Source organism: Mesoplodon bidens, assembly GCF_964165515.1.
Source record: "Mesoplodon bidens genome assembly, chromosome: 5".
NCBI classification, from domain to species: Eukaryota; Metazoa; Chordata; class Mammalia; order Artiodactyla; family Ziphiidae; genus Mesoplodon; species Mesoplodon bidens.
The window spans coordinates 49,351,435-49,374,182 of NC_138161.1; the positions used below are offsets into that span (position 1 = coordinate 49,351,435).

Below are 22,748 nucleotides of genomic sequence, written 5' to 3' on the forward strand. Positions count from 1 at the left end.
CGAGGTTTTGGCTACCAAGTGGTTAATAAAACAGACAAAGTCTCAGTCCTTGTGGATAGTTCAACTGGGCAAAATAGCTATTTAGCAAGTATGTGCGTAAGTTACCATGACTACAATAGTTATAAACTCTACAGAGGGAAAAGAACCAACCTAGATTATGGGTGAATCAGTGAAAGTCCTGAGGAAGAGTCATTTGAACTGAGGCATAAAGGGTAAGCAGAAGTCAGCCAAGAGGGGAAAGAGATTCAGGCAAAGAAGACAGTATGCGCAAAAGGCTTCAAGTCAAGAAAAGTTTTGGAAATCTAAGGAACCCAAAATGAGCTAGTTTGACTAGAACATAGTGAGGAAAGAAGTTAGTTTCATTGGACAATACTGGGGAAGAAGATAGGGACCAGGCCTGTGGCTACTGAACCAGGCAGCCATTGAAAGTATTTCAAGCAGAAAAGTGAAATAATCTGATTATTTAGAAAGAGCACTCTGGCTACTGTCTGGAGAATGAATGGGAGGGTATGGGAGTGAGAGAAAAAGAGAGGTAGTGGAGAAACTGGTCCAAATGAGAGATGATGATGGCTTGGCCTAAAGTAGGGGAAGTGAAGACAGAGAAAAACGCATAGATATATATACACATATATTTAGAATTCAGAATCAATGTAAGTTTGGTGAGTGACTGAAAGTTAGGGGTGATGGAAACTGAGATATCAGAATGACTTTCCAGGTTTCTGGCTTCAGTAGCTGAGTGGATACAGCTTGCATTTATCAAGATAGTAAAGCTGAGAAAGGTAGATTTAGTTGGAAGTTACGGAGATATGGAAAACAAGGGCTCAGTCTTAGCCTAAGGGCTTAGTCTAAGCTTGATATACATAGAATATATCCAAGTTGAGATAATCAAGTACATAGTTACATATTGATTCTGGAGCTCAGAATATAAGTCTGATCTGCATATAAAAATGTGGAGAGTTATTGACATTTATATTAGGCTTACAATAATGGAAATTGATGAAACAATGTAGGAAAAGAACATAGAAGGCAAGAAAGGCCAAAGCTATTGGGCTTGGCAGCGTAGAGATGTAATAAGAACAGATCCATGGATAAGTAAAATAGAGAGCCAGATACAGCAGGTGGAAAAGGAAATGGGAGGTAAACATGTAAAGACAAGTGTGGACAATCCTTTTGAAAAGAGAATGATATTGACATCCTTGGAAGAGATATTTTACTAATTACCAGGATGTAGAAAATTTGTCAGACATAGTACTCTTTTACCTATAAGTATTGAATTCATCTTGACTCAGTGTAGAAGAAAATACACAAGAATAATAACTAGGTTCCACTAAGAAACCACCATAGTATTTAATATCATTACCTGATTCCACATCGAGGGAGTATTTATCAATAGCCAAGTTCATGGTTTGGTAAGCAGTGGTGCAAAAGTCTTCCAGAATCACGTATACAGCATTGGTGACATTAGGAGGGACAGACTTGGCGAACTTCATTCGGCTGTTCACCACAATACTGCCATTTCTGAAGTTCAGGATTTCTAAATTCTGGAACCCAGTGAGATTTGACTGGAGATAGGGAACCAGCTACAATACACAAAAATTGGTCAGTTTATTGACAAAGTTTTGCATTTTGTTCAATACATACTGAAAACAAAGATGAACCCCTCCACTTTTCCAAATTCTATTCTATTTACGTTATTTAAACTGTTCATCAACAGAAGTATGAATTGTGAATTATTTGTGAGTCATGAGGTTTCAGTGTTATTTAGGAACCCCATGGAACTCACAGACAGTTTTAGACATCAGAGAGTTTATTCTCTCTGTTTCACTAAAGGATCATGACAGTGAAGGCATTACAGGTACCCACAAAGCACTGGTCTCACAATAAAATGTGAATATAAATCTTAAACTTGTATCAGTCCCAGAAATTATAGAATACAATATCCAGTATCTAAGTTACAATATCCAAGAATACAATATCCAAGTGTGGCTCATACCATTTTGTGTTTTCTTGTATCCACCTGTCTCATTATTTTCCTATGAACCCTAGGCCATTACAGTATTTGTAGATGATAGGAAATGAAAATCCATAGCAGACCACACTTTTCTTGGCTCAGATCTTATGCTCTGGGGGGAAAGAGGGGTGGTTCATACACAATTATTCACTAATGCCTGTATTTCATTTCTTATGCTTACCAGTTCTAAGAATCTTTGCTCCAGGGCTTTATACTCCAGAGAGTTTTTATTAAACAGATCTTCTGAAAACATCATGTTAGTCACTCTGAGGCTGAAGAAAACCACCAAAGCTCCTGCGGCTTGGGTATGACTCAAGTCATCACTTTTTGTTGGCTGAGCCACAATAGCCATCTCTGTGGAGTGAATACTTGTAGACATTTCCACATAACCACCAACCTTGCCATTTTCCTCTGGGATTAGCTCAGGATGATAGTAATCTGTGCCTATCTGGTCCAATTCTAATGAAATATCCTGTACGCCCATAACGACTTCATCTTCCAGCAGGGTGGAACTTGTGGTTGAAGGCAATTTGGTAGACTGTGTCATGGAAGCTTTCAACCAGAGCTTGTCAGTACTCTGTGGTGTACTTGCCAATATGTCTCTGGGCAGTTTCCCTAGGGAAGAAGTTCTTACCCAAACTACATCTGATTCTGGCAATATGGTCCACAAAGTTTGCACATCTGGCTTCACTACTGCAATCTTGCTGTCAAACCATTCACGGCTGGATGATTCTGTAGTTTGTTCCATATCCTCCTTTAGAAAGGGTTCTTCTTGAACTGGTTTATCAGTAGAAGCAGAGATTGCTGCAGATGTCAGTAGAGGAGGTGATTTGGTAATTGAATAATAGTCAATGTCAGGTACTTCTGATGTGTGCTTGGATAGAACTGGAGATGCAGATTGAGTTGTGGTCTCTGCAAAGATGGACACAGTAGGTCCACCAAGGGTCTCATCCTCTGCAAAGTTTCTGGATCTATCAAAATGCCCATATGTTGAATGCTCAGTCCTTTGATCTATGGAATCTATTCTGTCATCTATAACTAGTTTCTCATCTATATCCTCAGTTGGCAAAAGTAAATCCTCTGAATCCTCAACTTCAAGCCATGACTTGGACAGTGGTTCAGTGCTTTTCTCTAATGAAGTCTTGCTCCATGGCCAAGTAATCAGACCTACCTTTTGCCCAGACCCTGAACCTAAACCACTCTCAAATATGAACTCTTTCTCCATAGATGTGTCTGGCATCCAAGTGTTCACTTCTAATTGGCCTTTGACTTTGGAGGCCAAAGAATCCATGCCAAAAGGTGTAGTTACTTCTTTAGCAAGAATATCAAACGTGACAGAGGAGACTGGATATGGTGAGGATGTCAGAGACACCCCAGAGTCTTCCATGGATGGTATTATTTCTTTTGGCACAGGATGACTAAATGGGCTTGAAGGCAATGGATCAATAGAAAGAAAATCTTCTGACCCTTTAACTTTAGTTAATCCTAAAAATAGAGTTTTCCATTAATTAATCTATATAGATGCCAAAATATATTCCCAGTCCTCCTAATAAAACCAGCTACCCATTTTTCCCCATTAGATTAATACAGACAGTTGCTGACTTTTACTTTGCCAAATCCAGCAAACAACAAGAAGATATGATTATGTTTTTGTGATATGGTACAGTCACTCATGATTATAACCCCCTTAACTGAGGATAACAAGACAACAGGTACTGAAAAAATTCATCTTCAAACACGTACTTTTTTTTACTCCCTGAAAATAAAGAACTGCTGGTAGCCATACTGACAACAAAGAGTGAATCTAGTAAAAACTTAGGAAGAAAATTCCCTAGGAAAATCCCCAAGGAATTCCCATCTCCTTGTTATGTTTATTTTTTTTTATTTTTGGCCTCGCCATGCAGCTTGTGGGATCTCAGTTCCCCGACCAGGGACTGAACTCGGGCCACAGCAGTGGAAGTGCTGAGTCATAACCACTAGGCCACCAGGGAACTCCCCCTTGTTATGTTTATTATCCATCAGCCTTCAGGTTCACCCAATGTTCAAAATCCTAGATTCACTACTTATATCTTTGTTCATCTTCCTCTTTCACATATACTCCATCCCTGAGTCACATCCCACAACAGCTAAATCAGCTTCTTGACTTTCATTTCTTTTTTTTTTTTTTTTGCAGTACACAGGACTCTCACTGTTGTGGCCTCTCCCGTTGCGGAGCACAGGCTCCGGACACACAGGCTCAGCGGCCATGGCTCACGGGCCCAGCCGCTCCGCAGCATGTGGGATCTTCCCCAACCGGGGCATGAACCCATGTCCCCTGCATCGGCAGGCGGACTCTCAACCACTGCGCCACCAGGGAAGCCCTTGACTTTCATTTCTTAATCTCTGCTGTAGCTGCCCTAGTTCAGGTTTTCCCCTTCGCAAGTCTGATGAAAGCTAAAAATCTCTACTGGTCCCCAATTAATCCTATTTAAAGATACTGGAATAATCTTCTTTGAGGCTGTTTGTTTACCACTCAAATATTCAAGTAAGTAGAGTAGTTCTTAAATAGTAATATAATTAAATTATAAATTCTTTAACAGGACCTTCAAAATATCTATTAGGTGATCCCATCCCAGTCCACAAGTTCATTTCTAATTATTTACCTATTTGGACTCTCCCTTCCAACCAATTAAAGCTGATTGTTCCCTTTCTCACGAAACTTTCCCAAGACATTTCCTCCTAATGAATGCTGCCATGCTTTTCTCCTAACCCTAGTCTCTCACTCTCTTCAAAACCTTTGTCATCTGATACAATAAAGAAGTACAAAAAGTCATTAGAATTCCTTACCATCTTCTAATGAGTGAGACCCAGAAGTCCTTTCTTCAGAAGCCACAGGCAAGCCAGTCTGAAGCACTGCTGGGGTGACAGAATGAAGAGTCAAGCTGCTAACCTCTAAAACCTCTGGGGGAGAACTGAGGCTCACCTTCGAGGGAAAGGCTAATTTGGGTGCAGACACTAAATCACCCAAAGGGCTTTCTGACCAGAGTTCCCTGCCAGTGGTTGAAGGAGGACCAGAGCTGAAATCAAGTGGTGAAATACTGCTCATGGTGAATTCATCTGCTGAGGGCCATTCAGCTTGAGGGGTATTATCCTGGAGGGGCAAAAAGAGGCTAAATCATATCATAGATAAAAGAAACACATAAAAATAATTTCAAATACCATCTATCTATCTACATTCCTGGATTTTCTAGGGACAAAAAGGCAATGTAATATTGGGGGAGGGAAGGGGAGTATAGGCTCTAGAATCAAACAGATCCATAATTAAATCCTAATTCAGCCACCTACTGGTTGGAAAATCTAGAGAAAAATCATGTATCGCTTGAATCTCACCTGGAAAGTGGGAATAGATGAGATAATATATTTAAAAGATCCCAAACAAAGTGAGTTTGTGAGAGAAAATATTGTTTGCCTTGCTTTAGATGGCTCCTTTCCCTCTGTCTTATTAGCTTAAATACTTTAAATACATAGATGTTACTACTACCTGTAATTTGTTGTCAAAGACTTAAGCACGTTGCCCACAGAAGAAAGAACAATCAGTAATTTTATTCATCATTCTGAAAGGTATTAAATTAAGGTCTTTTATTTTGATAAGAAATTAAACACAGCAAAATGTGGTCTCTTACCTCGAGCAAATAGGAACATCTGTGAATTGGTATCACACTTACAAAATAAAATTTTCTCTTTCCAGTGACTTTTTACTAACGTAGTACTAATCGTATCTTAAAGTTTAGCTTCAGGAATAGAAAAGTAGACACAAACACAACCATTGAACATAGTAATTATTTAATCCTGTGAAGGTTAGTCCATGTAAAAAAGTTTAATGATGTTAATAGGTAAAACAGCCATAACACTGGATAGGAGTTTATATATTCCAACCTATGCTGAATAACAAAAAATAAGAAGTGTCATATGCATAGAAGGAATTCACAAAATATTTCCTAGATAAAAAAGGAAAAAGGAAAATAGAAAAAATCAATCATTCTCTACTCTAAATAGCATTAAAATCACATGCAAGGACTTCTCTGGTGGCGCAGTGGTTAAGAACGCACCTGCCAATGCATGCAACACAGGTTCGAGCCCTGGTCCGGGAAGATCCCACATGCCACGGAGCAACTAAGCCCGTGCGCCACAACTACTGAGCCTGCGCTCTATAGCCCGCGAACAACAACTACTGAGCCCACGTGCTGCAACTACTGAAGCCCATGCGCCTAGAGCCTGTGCTCTGCAACAACAGAAGCCACCACAATGAGAACCCCACGCGCCGCAACGAAGAGTAGCCCCCGCTCGCCGCAACTAGAGAAAGCCCACGTACAGCAACGAAGACCCAACGCAGCCAAAAAAAAAAAAAAATGTAAATAAATAAATTTTTTAAAAAAATCACATGTAAGCTTTTTAAAGACACCAATGCCCACACCCCACACCTCAGAGATTCTAACTTAACTGGTCTGAGGGTAGGACCTAGACATGGTACTTTTAAAAGCTCCTCAGTAGAGGATGCAGCTTGATCATGTGTTGGTTGTATTAGTCCAGCCTGGGTTTCTAAAATACTTCTTTAGTTGTTAAATCATTATATTTCTCATCAACTGGAACCTTTAAGAAATTTTCCACAAGCATAAACCTGCCTGAAGACTAGAATTCATGGAATAGCTATAAACAAAATGAAGCCCATGAAAACTAAGAAACTCTGAATAGAATCCTCTCCCTGCTCTTCCAGGAGATTCCTGCCAAGGGTAGTGAATTTTCACTGGCATATACTCTCAAGCCTAATGAGATTTTTAAACAAAAGCACACAATTTTAAGGTGGCTACCTACACTTCAGTCCACGGCCAGGAACTAAACAACCTACTAGCCTACGGAGGGACTCAACCCACTGTCATGACCTAATTAGTCTTTTATGCTTTGCCTACACACTTCCCTTTGTCTCTCCATCAAGGGTCCATGTGAGGAAGCCTTAGACAGCACACTCTCCCAGTCACAAGGGAGGGAACATGAGGCAAGAAATCACTGAGCATGACCCAATTTATCCCCTCTTCTAGTGACAAATGCATAGTAGACCACTGCATATATATGGAGATACTCTCAGTTTCATCTACTATTTCTAAACTAAAAGCACTAAGTCAAGTAACTAATTTTCTTTTGTGGAACTCAGTGACACCAACACTTCCTACCTTGTTCATGCTCTTTTAATTAGGTCCTATTTTAAGTGGGCCATCCTGCTGGCTATTTTCATCTGCCACCACCCTAGCTCTTTCTCTTCCCTGATAATTTCATCACCCTGCTCCCTTACCAGCTGTCTTCTGTCTGAGTTTACACTTTTAGAAGCAGAAGATCAAAGGACAGGAAGAGTGAGAGGTTCGGGTATTTCTTCCCAGTTCCCTCCAAGCCTCAATACTGCAGACGTAGCTGCGTCCCTCTACCATTGCAACTTCAGCTCTCACTGGGCTCTGATAACTGCATTTCCTCTCCTTGCCCTATAATCCAATGGATGGGAATGGCTTCTCTCTGTTATTAGTCTCATCATACTTCAAGATCCCTTTTTCACTCCCTTAACCCCTTAACATAACAGGTGGTTCTGTTACTATTGAAACCCTGGCCGTGCCATGTTTTGTAGTGCAATGTATTTTTAAAATCCATAAAAGTTTGAATCACTTCTATCAAAAGATGATTACATAATTTGTAATGAAATACAAATAGCCAGAAAAGAAGAATGAGAATCAATTAAAGTAACAACATGAACCAAAAATGGTATCATTCTGCTAAATTTGATTAGAAATAAAGAATCTAGAAAGTTAAGAGGGAAGTGATGAAAAGTGGATGGCACAATACTAGTGAATATTTTTGCCAGTGTGACTTTGATCAAAAAATGGAATAGAGGAAGACATATCTGAGCATTAGACTGGAGTCTGTGACCGGAGTCTGAGGAAATGAAATATATAGAGAAAGTAGAGAAAGGCAAGATATACGTCAAAGAAAGAGGAAGACCATCCTCAAAAGACTGGATGTAACTGCAAATCATCTATTTAAAAAAAGAGAACCATTTCAGGATAAGAAATTACCTCTTGGGAATTCTCTCGTCAGAAGTGAACATGAGGATATCAAGACTTGATTCATGAGTAAGGCCAAAAAGATGATCTAATCAGGGGAAAGATTTCTGGCATTTTTCTAGTAAATTTTAATATTTTAAGAGTACATCATCACAAGGAGCGAACTTAACCTTATATAACTCTATGTAGTGAAGGCAGCTTGCAATCACTGACCTGCATACACAGTGCTCCTATATAACCCAGCACCAAATAGACACACAAAGTTGCCTTACATTTCTGACTAGAGGGTCTAAAACTTTCTGGGTCCTCAAGAATGGGCCAGAGTGATGTCAGCTGAGTAAGACATCCCCCACTCGTATTCCCCCTTCAACAGTAACAATTTGGCATCCTCCATGGACAAAAGTGCCTTTGTGGGAGCTGTGGGATCCAGCATCATACACCAAGGGACCCAGAAGGAGTCTAGCCCACTCATGCACTAGGTAAGAAGCATACAGACCTCAGTCCTGGCTGTGGACCCTGAGGTGGCCCGTGAACTGGCTCCAGCCCCTCTTGGACACAGTCTGGGAGCCCCTGGAGAACAATGACTTAGACAGTCACCCATGAATGACACAGCCTTTGTGGAAGTCAAGGAGTCCAACAGAGAATCTCCAAACACACCATTTGAGCAAAAGTCCAACTTTAGACACATTGGCGAGTGTAAGAGGAACAGTTTCCCTTTACCCACCTCATCCCTCCCTAAGGCAGCACAGCTCAGGGCCAAGAGAAACCCTCTCTGAACATGATTTCTGCACAGCGGAAAGGGAGAGCATGTGAGTGAGTCTCTGGCCTCCCCAGCTGTGCAGGACCTTGCTAAAGAGGTCTGTTTCTCTCTCACTCTATCCAGAGAACTGAGTTGTAAGCTGCATGACCAGGGGATGGCAAGTGGCTGAAAGAACAGCGGCCAGGACTCTGAACATATCACAGGGATGCAGATCCTACTAACTGCATGACTGACTCCACCAGGAGGCCTGACCACGAGTTGCCAAGACACCTTGCCCATGGATCCCCCTCAACTGGCCCATGGGCACCTCACCCCCACAGGCACCTCCTCCACCCCACGGCCAGCTCCCCGTGTGCACTCCCCATGGCAGGGAGAGCGAACTTTGGCAGACAGCTAGGAAGCAGGCCCCAAAAGCCAGCCTGAATCTATCTATAGGCCAGGGAGAGACGACAAAGTTAAGCTGTTGCACTTCCTTTAGGAAAGCTGTCAGTACTTAGCCTAGTGCACCGCAGGATCAAGAGAAGGCATACAAGCTTAAGAATTCTGCCACAACAGGCAGCAAGAAGTGTGGAGAAGGTGTATCCATAGGAGGTCTGAGAAAAACAGAAAGAAAATATTCAAATGGCCAATAGCTACATGAAAAGATATTCAACATCACTATCATCAGGGAAATGCAAATCAAAACCACAGTGAAATATCACCTCACACCTGTTAGAATGGCTACGTTGTGTGGAAAAAAAAATTTTCCTCATAAAATTAAAAAAAAAAAAATTAAAAATAGAACTACCATGTGATCCAGCAATCCCACTTCTGGGTATATGGCTAAAGGAAATTAAATCAGTGTGTCAAAGAGATATCTATAGTATTCCCATGTTCACTGCAGCATTAATCACAATAGTTAAGATATGGAAACAACCTAAGTGTCCATCGACGGATGAATGGATAAAGAAGATGTGTTACATATATACAATGGAATATTATTCAGCCATGAAAGAGAAAGAAATCCTGCCATTTGTGACAACATGGATGGACCTTGAGGGCATTATGCTAAGTGAAATAAGTCAGAAGAATACTGTATGATATCACTTATATGTAGAATCTGAGAAAGCCAAACTCATAAAAACAACTGTAGAATGGTGTTTTCCAGACTTTGGGGATGGGGAGATGGAGAGATGTTAGTTAAAGAGTACAAACTTGCAGTTATAAGTTGAATGAGTTCTGGGTAGCTAATGTACAACGTGGTGGCTATAGTTAACAGTACTGTGTTATAAACTTGAAATTTGTCTAAAGAGTAAATCTTAAATGTTCTTACCGCCAAAAAAAAAAAAGGTAATTATGTGAAGTTACAGAGGTGTTAACTAACTCGATAGTGATAAGTACTTCACAATATATGTGTATCAAATCATCATACTACACACCTTAAATTTATACAGTGTTGGATGTCAATTATATCTCAATAAAGCTAGGGGAAATAAAAAGAATTGACCAGATGGAGAGAGCAACAGCTGAATTCCAGATAAATGAAAAGACAACAAACTGAGGTCCAGAATGTAGAAGTAAAACAAATAGAAGCTTTTGTTTTGCCAAAGGCTCAGTGCTTTATAAGGCCATCCTTTGGTTTATAAAAATCTTATGTTAGGAAGTGGGGCTGAGCATGCACATATGTTTGAATGTAACAAAACTATCAAATTTTATAACTAGAAAGACTCTTAAGAATCATTTAGTCCAAACTTGCCTATTAAAAATAAGGAACTGAGGTTCATATAAGTGAAATGTCCACAGTCGCAAAAAATAGAGAAAAAAAAGCCAGAACCAGATTCTAAGTTTCTAGAAAGAGTTCGTCCCCGTGCTTCACTCACTATACCAGACTGTTCATTGAGGAATACATACAAGTGTATAAACCCAGAGGGCAAAAGGATTTCCAGAGGAGAAACCAGAGCTAGCAGACTTGGCAGTCTATTCTCATTCAGGTTAGCAGATATGTACAAATCTAAAAGACCCAGGTGAACACAAAGGAGAGAAAGGAGGAAAAACCATTTTCTAATATTTAAACATCTGCTGTGTTGAATATGGAGGCTGTTTGTATATGAGGAAAAGTTTCTTTCTTTCTCATTTTTTTTCTATTATCTAAAACTATATATGTATTCAGTGAACAGTAAGAAGGCCATTTACTCAATACTCAATACTAAGTTCTGTCCCTCAAAAATGTTGGAATGATGATGAGAGTCATATCATACCAGGGAATTCACTTGTTTTCCTCTGAATTACTTAAAACCACTTATAGAGATGTGTTAAAGCCACCTGTGCTTCCAGCTGAGTCAGGCATATTTACATCCTTGTAAATTCTAAGTGTGCATTTTTTCGAAATTCTAAGAGAGATGGCTAAGCTTTTCGACCTATACTTAAGAAACCGAGTTTTATCAGACAGAGCCTATGATCTGACACACATTAGGAAAGCAGCTGAATCCTCAATGAAAAAGAAATCCTCAAGTAATATACATGATTTCGATATACCTATAAACTCCTTTTCAGTTCATAAAAGTTAAAATACACAATATCTTTAATAAAAATTAAGCCACAAGTAAACAACATAAAATGTGAAAGTAAACAACTTGACTTTTTAAATAAAGAAGGAAGACCATCTATTCCAGACAAGTACCCAGTAAAAAAGAAAGGGCAGGGCAATGAAGCTCTCTCATATATTTTGAAAGATGAACACATACATGCCAGGAATAGCACTTTATTTATTTTTATATGAATAGATGTTCCCATAGTAACAAATTCAACTCATGAATTCTTCTTTTAGTTCAATGTAGTATATTAACAGGTTCAATATTATATTGGCCAGTTTCACTTCTGCTAAGGCCAATTGAAAAGTTTGCTAAGTGCTACAGGAAGCATACTGTGCAACAAGTGATTTTCCAAACCAGGAGGCCAAAAGGGGTCAAATTCAATATCCCAAGATTCTTACCTCTAAAATAATTTCTAAAAATAAAATCTGATAAAAAAAATCTCATTTCTATTAAAGAATAGAGAGGGAGGAGTGGGAGAAGGGCGAGAAGAGAGAGAAGGGGGAGGAAAAGGAGGAGGGGGAGAAAGGGGAGGAGGGAATGGGGAGGAGGAAGGGAGGAGGGGGAGGAGGAGAAGCAATAATCAGCCACCTCTAATTAATCATTCTTTTCTTTCATGTTTTTTTTATCACCCACTAACATTGCAATGCCTCCTCAAATTGAAAAACTAAGGAGTTGGCTTAAATGCAAATAGAACCACAGAAGAGGCAACATAAATGAACAAATGAGTCCAGGTAGTCAGTGTTTGCCATAATTAAAGGGGTAGCTTCTTTCAGCCAAGCTCTAGCCACTTTCTGCAACGGGAAATGTAAACCTAATGATACCAGATCTTCCGGTTTTCAAAAGAAGTTGGAAATCTGCATTTTTATGCAAAATCTCCTTACTTTTAAATAGTGGCTTTTTAAAAATTTTGGGGGCTTCCCTGGTGGCGCAGTGGTTAAGAATCTGCCTGCCAATGCAGGGGACATGGGTTCGGGCCCTGGTCTGGGAAGATCCCACATGCCACAGAGCAACTAAGCCCATGTGCCACAACTACTGAGCCTGTGCTTTAGAGCCCATGTGCTGCAACTACGGAAGCCCGTGAGCCACAACTACTGAAGCCCACGTGCCTAGAGCCCGTGCTCCACAACAAGAGAAGCCACCGCAATGAGAAGCCCACGCACTGCAACAAAGAGTAGCCCCCGCTCGCCGCAACTAGAGAAAGCCTTTGGGCAGCAACGAAGACCCAACGCAGCCAAAAATAAATAAATAAACTTATAAAAATTAAAAAAAAAAAAATTGGCCCCAAAGCACATGCCTATAGCTGGATCCAGTCAGCTGGTCGCCAGTTTGCAACCCCTGGCTTATGCAGAAATTCCTGTCTTTACATCGTTCTAAGATATCATCACAGATCTGTAGATACAGAAGCCCTGAGTAGAATGGGATTAGAAGGAACGGAAAGTGTCATGTTTGCAGTGGATCACCACTCCCTGCCGCCACACCTTGGATGAACTCCTATGACAGCACTACTTTATTTTTGTAGAAGTCTGTCTACAACCACCAGACTGGAAACTTCTTGTAGGCAAGGCCACACCTTATTCATCTTAGTTTCCCCAGCACTTGGCACATGAAAAGCACAAAATAAATATACTTGAATTAATAAGTGAATGAATAAACAAACACCAAATGAATGTAATCTCTGATGTCAATCCCCCTCTAACCTTTTTTCTCCAACATGGAACTTGGTGAAAAAGAGTATTTCCAGTGACTCCACATTTCAAAACTGAGTTGCTCTATACCTGAGCAGAAGTAATGGCTGTATATATTGGTTAAGCCAATTTGGGGCAGACTTTCTAAATTTCAATTGCTGGATTAAAGCCAGGAAACAAGTATTTGAAATTAATTAACATTAATTTCTTCTTTGCCATATGAGACAGAAAAGAAGTCTCAAGAGGGTAGAAGGAGCAGGGAATGAAGAAGAAGGGAGTCTCCATTCTGTGACTATGTGATAATAAAAGATCGTGTAGTCGTGTTGTAGACAGCTTAGTCTCTATAGGTGTTGTGGTTGTTGTTTTACCTGCACTTGAGGAAGCCACTTTCTTTTCTACTGGATGCCTCCCTGTAGATGACATGGCAAGTGGAGGTTTGAAGGGGGCAGAAGAGTGTCCAAGGGAGTTAGGTGGTAAGAACAAAAGGGAAAATTCATTCCATGCTGTTTCTGCGCAAATGGGAATGCTTTCTGCCCAAGTTAAAAAGAGGTCTGATTGGAAGGTGGGGGTGGGATAGATTGGGGTTGACATATATACACTACTATGTATAAAATAGATAACTAATGAGAACAGACTGTATAGCACAGGAAACTCTACTCACTGCTCTGTGGTGACCTAAATGGGAAGGAAATCCAAGGAAGAGAGGATATACGTATACGTGTGGCTGATTCACTTTGCTGTACAGCAGAAACTAACACAACATTGTAAAGCAACTATACACCAATTAAAAAAAAAAGAAATTCTACAACTTCAAAGTGCAATTTAAAAAAACACACATGTAAGGATAAATAACATTAGAAATAAATGGACTTAAATATGAAAAAAAAAATGCAGGCCTGATATACCATCCCTGTCAACTAGCCAATATTTCTACTCTGCCTTCTCTCCTTTCCATAAACACACTGTTCAATATGCTTTGGAGTCTAAACTTTTTCTTCAATACAATCCTTGGAACAAAAATGTATACTCTGTATCTATGTACATCAAATTTATAATCTTGGCTATAAAAACTATTTCTGGGTAACTTTTAGAGAACAACTCAGTGGGCACTTATAGCTTAATTATCACCAAGCAAGTATGAACCATAAATAAGCTTTCTACCATGTGTGGACTCTGGCACTGCCAAATGTGTGGACTTCATTTAACCACTGCGGAAGGCTTAAATTATCTGAACCAATACTTGGGTCCCATGAGCTGACAACTATGAATAATGTCCCAAGGATGATGTAAGAGAATATGTGTAATAGGAACAGCTTGGGAAAGTCATGATGCCAAAGTAAGCAGGTAAGTGTACAAAGAAGAAAAGCTTGAAGGCCAGGTTCTAGGAGTAAAACACAGAAACATACTTACCAGAATAGATGGTAAGGTTTCCTGAAGACTTGAACTTTGGGTGTTCCAAACTTGGTCTTCACCTTGGGGAAGTAAAACTCCTCTCACTGAAGAAAGAGTAACATTAAAGAACATTTTTAGTTGAGACACAATTGTATTTGAGGTCCAGGGACAACTAAAAACCAAGTTTTTCCTTTTTATAGCTTACATTTGGGCAGAACACATGGGGAGTCGCTTAGAAAATGCTTGATACTTTATTCAAATATTTTACTTATTTTAGCACAATCTGTCTAAATTATAAGACTCCAACATAAAATAAATATTCTCCCCATCATTACATTTAGGACACTCCTATATTATTTTCTTTCCTTTCTCAAGCAATTTTTTACTCTTTTCAAGATTCCTATGAAGTAGTTGCTCTAAAACTGATTTTTTTTCATTTTAATAAGAAAGTTGAACTGAAATTCCAACTCATTTAGTTGATGCTAAAAATGGAGAAAATTATGCAAAACTATTTCCTTTTCTGCAGAAAGTGCCTTTGAAAAATGGGGTAAGACACCAGAGAATTTATCACTATACCAGTACTAAGCCATAAAGTTAACAGAGTAGATTGTATAATTTAATTCAATAAGATTTACTGAATCCTTGCTAGTTACCATGGACTTTGATGAGATTGAGGCTATAAACACTAATAAAGCCAAGTTTCTTTTGTGGAAGTGTTCCCTATGTCACAGATAAATACATATTATAAAACAATATGAGGGGGCTTCCCTGGTGGCGCAGTGGTTGAGAGTCTGCCTGCCGGTGCGGGGGGCGCGGGTTCGTGCCCCGGTCTGGGAGGATCCCGCGTGCCGTGGAGCGGCTGGGCCCGTGGGCCATGGCCGCTGGGCCTGCGCGTCCGGAGCCTGTGCTCCGCAGTGGGAGAGGCCACAGCGGTGAAAGGCCCGCGTGCCGCAAAAAAACAAAACAAAACAAAACAAAAAAACAATATGAGGGGGCTTCCCTGGTGGTGCAGTGGTTGAGAGTCTGCCTGCCGATGCAGGGGACATGGGTTCGTGCCCCGGTCCGGGAAGATCCCACATGCCGCGGAGCGGCTGGGCCCGTGGGCCACGGCCGCTGAGCCTGCGCATCCAGAGCCTGAGCTCCGCAACGGGAGAGGCCACAACAGTGAGAGGCCTGCGTACCGCAAAAAAAAAAAAAAAAAACAATATGAGGGACATTTATATAATGTATGTGAACACAGACAAAAAAGAAAATGATTTTGCCTGGAGGAGAGAAGGAATCAATAAAAGCTAAAAAGAAAGGACTGTCAGAAAGGTGATCTGGTGCATACACCAAAAATAGAAGCAGAATCTCTCTTTATTCACCTGTTCACTGACATAAAGGGATCAAACAGAAGTCAAAGACCCTATTTTTGGAAAATATAAGTATTTTCCAAAATTCTTTTTCAACTGTGTATTCAGTTATCTTGTCTTCTATGGAAAACAAGTAGCATGAGATCACAGATGAACATATCTTTTAAGGTGATTGAGCCACCTAGAAAGCTGCAGCCATTCAGAACTCTGAAGCTGGCATAACAAAGAGAAATGGATTTTAGGAATAAAATTCTGAGCAATTGAAATGTACATCTACTGAAAGGTCAAAGCACCTGAATTAGTTTGTACTGGATATCCTAAAGCTTTTGTTAAACTTGCTTGGAAATTCTGAGAGAACTGACCTCTTTTTTAGGACACCTTCTAGAAAGTAGCTTTACCCCAGGCTCCACATAAAAGGGAGACCTCACTACGTTGTTTATGGAGTGAGTTTCCTAAATAACCTCATTTTGCCTATGGCTTATCTTAATCCTCATGCCATTCTTCCACCAGAAACCCCTGATTGATCTACCCAAATTATCTGCATGGCTAAAGCGCCATTCATATCAGGATGGCTTCTGTCTCATGCAGTCTAGAGAGTGCCAGAACCATATATATTTTTGGAAATTAGTTTTCCCAGAATATACTGGAAAAGAAACTAAAACTGTACAAGGACTTAATGGTTATCCAACTTACCATCAATAAGTTGAAGGGAGTCAGGATCCAGATTCAAAGAGGAGGTCCCCAGCAAAAAATTCTGGTGCAGTGTCTCAGCAATATAATCTCTGAAGTTACTAATTGTATAAACAGCAGTGGGCTTATCATCCAATTCCACAAGACCATGGTTCTCCACCTTGTTGGAGTGAAGGCTAATTAGGTCCCAGGTGGTATTGCTGATGGCATCACCATTGAAGGTAACTGTGTAGTGAACATCTATGCCACTATGGATGAAAAGAGAAACAAATTAGGTCCCGCCAAGGAAACACAAAGAAAGGAGCTTTGAACCCACCAAGAACAAACATTAGACCTAGAGAGAGAGTCTCAAAAAGCATGGATTCCACCACCATTCTCTGAAGACTCTGGGCAACCTTTAGCCATCCCCTTCTTCCCAGAGAACAGAGGGTTATAGATCTAAGAACATGGAAAGGGGTCTAAGGAGGCCACAGAGTCAACCCTGCACAATACCTGAGCGTATTCTTCCCACATGTTCTCACCCCTTCAAAGCCAACTGCTTCTTTTCCCTATCAGCCTGCTTCCTTCTTTCCCTATTAGCCTTTTTCCTACCTGATTTAAAAAAACAAAATAAAACAAAACCCTCTAACTCTACTCAACAATGGGAAATCCTTGCATATCTCTTTATTACTGTTGCTGGATGAATTACGTACTCCACAATGGGGAGTAAAGCAATGAAGAAGCTTAATTACTATGAACTAAAACATAGTTGCCTATTGTGAAAGGAAAATATGAAATATTTGGAGATACAGCAAATTGATGATGTTTTTTAAAATATCATGCTAGAATATTTTCTAATATGACAGTTATCTAAGTCTCTCAGGAGACATACTTTTGTTTTATAGCACAGACAATTTACAGTCCTATAATGTTTAATAGTGAATTGTAAAAAAAAACTACTAAAATGTGATGGGATTTTTGGCCTGATAGGAATGATAACTCCAAAGTTTACGATTTTTACTAACCTGTAGGGCATTTAGCAATGTTGTATCTAACTTAACAATCCTTTCCCAATTAACTACATATACTTCTTTCAAATGCTCTAGAAACTAGCTCTCATTTTTCTGCTGGTTCCCTCCTTAATGTGCTGAATAAAAGTTTGACAAGTACTAAGAAATAACTTTGTCTGGGAATGGGGCCTTTTCACTATCTTTCCACAAGCAAACAAAGAGAAGATTTCTTGGAACAAAGGATAAAGTGAAAATAATTAGTAGGAGATGATATGTCATTTGATATTTTCTTAAATAGTCATTTTGAAGAAACATCAGAATATAAAATTTTTAAGCCAATAGAATTACTCCTTCTAGACACTCAGATTTATCTAACAGCTAAAAACTAACATTTTTGTAAGTGCTTACAATGTGATAGGTATTTCACAGGCTTTAATCTCACTTAATATTCATAATAACCTTATGAAGGTTTTATTACCTTCAGATTATTATTAAGAAACCGAGCTTTAAAGAAGTTAAAGGACTTGCCTAAAATCTCACCATATATAAGGGATAGAGTCAAGATTCAAACACGGATCTGCCTGACTCCAGCACCTGTATTCTGAACTACTTTGCTACACTCTCAGTAACTTTAATTAAACTATTACCAGAAAAAAGTCATTATGAGAATGGCTTTGCTCTACTCATCATTCTGGCTTCCAGCCAGTCTATGAGACACAGACATCAGAGGCAGTACCCAGCAAGCCACACCAAGATCCCTCCAGAGGAAAGGAGAATACCACCCTCCCAAAGATAAACCACTGAAGGCAGATGTGCAATGGAAATAATCTGCCACCTTCAGACATTCTATAGGAGCAAAATGATGCCCAAAGCAAAGCACTCAAATAAATTAAGCACTTCCTCCTCTGAGCTCACTTATATATTCCTTGATTATAGCCTTTGCTGTTTTGTAAAAAGATTCTGTTTATAGTGACTGCCTTGCAGTCTCTCCTTGAGTTTCTATCTCCAATGCTTGGCTTGGTACCTTGCATTAAGTGCCTATCAAATTAACAGAAATCTATACCTGCCTGAATATAAAGAGAAAACTGCAGCCTAATTAAGGTATTCATATATCTCAAAAACAAGTGTCAGGATAATGAGAAGTGTCTCATAGAGTCTAGAAAAAGGGTTAGTCAACTAATTTATGCTACCATTAGTGAAAAGTTTCTGATCAGTGTATTGTGGCTTCTTTGTAACACAGATCCCTAGATTGGAGACAGCTACAACAGGCTAGCATGACTTTGATACTGGCCATTAGGATCACCCAATTTCCTTTCTCTGATCTCAAGCTTGCAAAAGGAACTTTTGATTATAATTCCCTACAGATTGTCCTATGGGGAAAGAATGCATGAGCTAAGCCAATACAATAATTAGTCAGTTGGCAGATATATTTCTTGCTTTAAATAGATCAATCTGCATTGTATTTTGTGCTTTGGTAAGCATAAATTGGTCTCAGGAGACCTCTCCTTCCTGGGAACACTGGCAGTTCTGGTCTTGTCCAGGGCCTACAGGGGAAGCCATGAAGGTGTTACCCCTCACCTGCCACAGAAGCAGCCAGGCATGATACGATGTTCCTGTCCCGCTCTAAGGTCAGTAAGGTTTTCCTCCCAGATCTGATAAGCTACCACTTCCAACAGGGTGGTTTAGGGGGCTTTAAAGCGGTAATTGAGCATTTTGACACCTGGATGCCCTACTAAGTGGTGAGACATCTGCTTGTCATCTGTAAATTCCCTCAAACCCTTAATTTTTCATATCACAATATGTTGATTCATGAGTAATTCCTGATCTCCTTTTGTAAAGAAATAAATTCAGTAAAACATGCTAAAATAACCAAATGATGGCCCCAATGTGAAATAAAATAGTATTAGGGACACTTACTGGTCAGAACTTACTACACCACATGTGTCCCAAGCATTTAGGACACAATGCCTGGCTCATAGCAGTTCACTAAATACTTTTGAAAATAATGAAAAAACAAGCAGTCAATTTTATTCACTAATGCAGGCAGATAAGACCATTGAATTTGTGCCACTTAAATGACAGTATGTGATACTCCTGACTTAATCTGAAGGGTTTTTAAGTCTCTAAATATGAAAGAGTAATTTTTCACCCTAAAGAGCACACATATTATCCTCATACATTTGTGTCTTCTGGGTAATGATTTTAGGGACACTGCTTCACAGCCAGAACCCAACTCTGTGAGGATGTGCATGCTCTTTCCAAGCTCTGTGGGATGGACCATGCCTACATCTCCAGAAAGGTGAGCTTCTCCTTGGGATCTATGCCCAACCTATTAACATGTTAATATGGCTCTAAGACTCTAAGGCTCTAAGGAAGCAGTGATAAGGGGAAAAAATGGAGAAGAAGAAAAGGCTATGCCAGTTAGCACTTGAGCTACAAAGAAAATCAGACAAGGCTACAAAGAAAATCAGACAAGGAGAGTCAAGCCTTTACTGAGAGCCTACCATGTGCTTTGCGTGACTTTTAAATAGCATAGGGAGAAGACCAAGAGAAATGTTCCTGGATCAAGAAATCTGTGCAAATCAGGCAGTCTGGGTTAGATCACTAGCCTTACTCTTTACTGGCAAAATATAATTTGTCTCCCAATGTTTCCCTTGGACTTCTAAAAATAACACTTCTAATATCATCTACCTTGTCTAGTAAGGATAAATTCTTTAAAGAAGATAAAATGCCTCACAGAGATACCGCAATTTATTACCAAGTTTTTGTCCTGGAAAGAGAACTCAAAGTAATGCTTGAGGTATCAGAAAACCATCTATTCTCAGATCCCAGAACTTCAGCATGACCCAGAACAGACTTAGTTCTGGCATGGTAAGTGGAATAGAGAGACATCTCAGGATGAGGAACAGAATAAAAGACAGCCAAGAGAAAAAGAAAGTACATAAGACGCAGAATGCACACTGGTGACAAAACAGTATCTGACTGAAGAAAGCTATGCTGGCTCTCTGCACTCAGCAACTCCAACTCCAACTCCTTTTTTCTTCTAAACTGAAACAACTGCTATGTAGAGGAAAGTTTCTCTGTCTGACTGCTATTTCCAGAGACATCAATCATGTGGAGGTGAAATTTACCCTTATTCCTCATCTCTAACGCCCTGATTGGCTGTTTGACGTGAACAGGTTTTAAATAGAAAAAATAATGATATCACATCTCATGACAACTGATCAAACTAAAGATATTTCAGAGAAACTCAGACATCCCTTCTTCTCTCATACTTCTATTAGGAAGAAGGTGCATACTTACAAGGCCTGGAGTTGAATTTTTGAAGTGTGTATACCAGGCAGATATTTTGTTGATTCACTTCAAATGGGTCCTACTAACTTAAAATCATGTGTGCATCTTGAAAGAGGTACAAAGCAAATAGAAAATTTCATGTGTATATAAATACTTATGGAGAGAGAAAGGGGTGTTACATATTATATAAATAGACTATTTCTGCGCCACACATTCATTCACACACAGCTCAAAATAAAAGTACACCAGAAAGTTATGAATAAACTCCACCAACTGGTTAATATCTGACAATACTGAATAATTTTGGAAACTGTACTTAGGTTAACAATTCTATCATAAAATCTAATGGTTTCATATTGAATTGTTGTCTGTGTCCCGATAGAGAACTTAGCACTCAGCAACTGAATACCATTCTTTGATCACAGGATTAACATCAGAATTCGGGTTGTTTTAACATTCTAATCTCCCCAAGAGGGCAGCAATTAAACAATCTTTTGGTTGAATATTGACCATCAACACATATACCTATAATATAAACATACAGAGCAGTCTGCATATACTAAGAGTAGAGAAACCCAAATCCTGATTACTTTGGGCAAAATATCTGATACCCTCTAGTCACATAAGTTACGGCAAATCTGTTTGCCTCTCTAAGGCAAAATTTCCTCACCTCCAAAAGGAGAATGAATAGTCTCATTTTCACTATCTTACAGGGATATAAGAAAATAAAATGAAAAAACAAAAGAACCCGTACTTTGACATATCTCTGAAAGCACTTTTAATTAGACTGTGTGTTCCTAGATGATGGAGACCAACAGTTATTCATTTTTGCAGGCACAAGGTTTGCCCAATTAGCAGACACTTAGTGAATATTTGCTAAAATAATATAAAAGAAAATGAGGAAGTCAGAAAGCCCTTTTCAAATATAAGATATTATAATTATATCTTATATAAATGAAGGCATAATGACATGGATTGACCTGGAGTGTATTACATTTAGTGAAATAAGTCAGACAGAGAAAGATAAATACTCTATGTTATCATTTATATGTGGAATCTAAAAAATAAAATAATCGAATGAATATAACAAAACAGAAACAGACTCACAGATATAGAGAACAAACTAGTAGTTACCAGTGGGACGAGGAAAGGGAGGAGGGGCAAGATAGGGGTAGAGGATTAAGAAATACAAACTATTATGTATAAAATAAATAAGCTACAAGGATATATTGTACAGCACAGGGAATATAGCTAATATTTCATAATAACTTTAAATGGAATAAATCTATAAAAATACTGAGTCACTATGTTCCATATCTGAAACTAATACAATACTGTAAATCAACTATACTTCAATAAAAAAATAAAAATATTTTAAAAAGATATTACAATGAAGAAATATTACTGTATCTCTAAACATCTCTGTACTTAGCTTATGAATTTGCTTCATGTTTTCTATATTATGGTTATCAATCTTTCAAGAGAAAGTAAATTTTAAATAAACTTGAGTTCAAAGATAAAATGACAAGCAACCTTCACAAGGGGGATTGACTATGTTTTTATATTATGCTTCTAAGAAGTTCCAGAGAGCAGCTGTTTTCGCAAATGAACTATGATAGAGATCAGCTTTCTCCCTTTCATTTACCACTTAAAATGACACTTGATTATATTATTCAATGACAATAGTATACTTGAAAGTGTTTTCATTAATGCCAGTTTTTATTCCAATTTTAAATTAAGTATAACTCAATATTTTAAAGTATTTGTCATAGGCTATATTGTACAGCACACGGAATATAGCCAATATTTTACAACAACTATAAATGGAGTATAACTTTTAAAAACTGTGAATCACTATGTTGTACACCTGAAACTTATATAAAATTGTAAATCAACTACACCTCAAAAATTTTTTTAAT

General features: G+C 39.0%; 1 protein-coding gene across 3 annotated transcripts in view; it reads right to left on the reverse strand.

Annotated features, from left to right (window-relative positions):
• The window catches only part of IMPG2 (interphotoreceptor matrix proteoglycan 2), a gene marked incomplete at its 5' end in the record, with an annotated part of 71,515 nt that overhangs the window by 10,549 nt on the left and 38,218 nt on the right, over positions 1 to 22,748 (reverse strand). For all 3 annotated transcript variants that reach the window (XM_081235095.1, XM_081235097.1, XM_081235096.1), the window contains 5 exons: positions 1,361 to 1,580; positions 2,193 to 3,496; positions 4,838 to 5,141; positions 14,523 to 14,608; positions 16,550 to 16,794. In XM_081235095.1, coding sequence (XP_081091221.1) covers positions 1,361 to 1,580; positions 2,193 to 3,496; positions 4,838 to 5,141; positions 14,523 to 14,608; positions 16,550 to 16,794 — 2,159 coding nt within the window. The remainder of the gene's footprint in view (positions 1 to 1,360; positions 1,581 to 2,192; positions 3,497 to 4,837; positions 5,142 to 14,522; positions 14,609 to 16,549; positions 16,795 to 22,748) is intronic.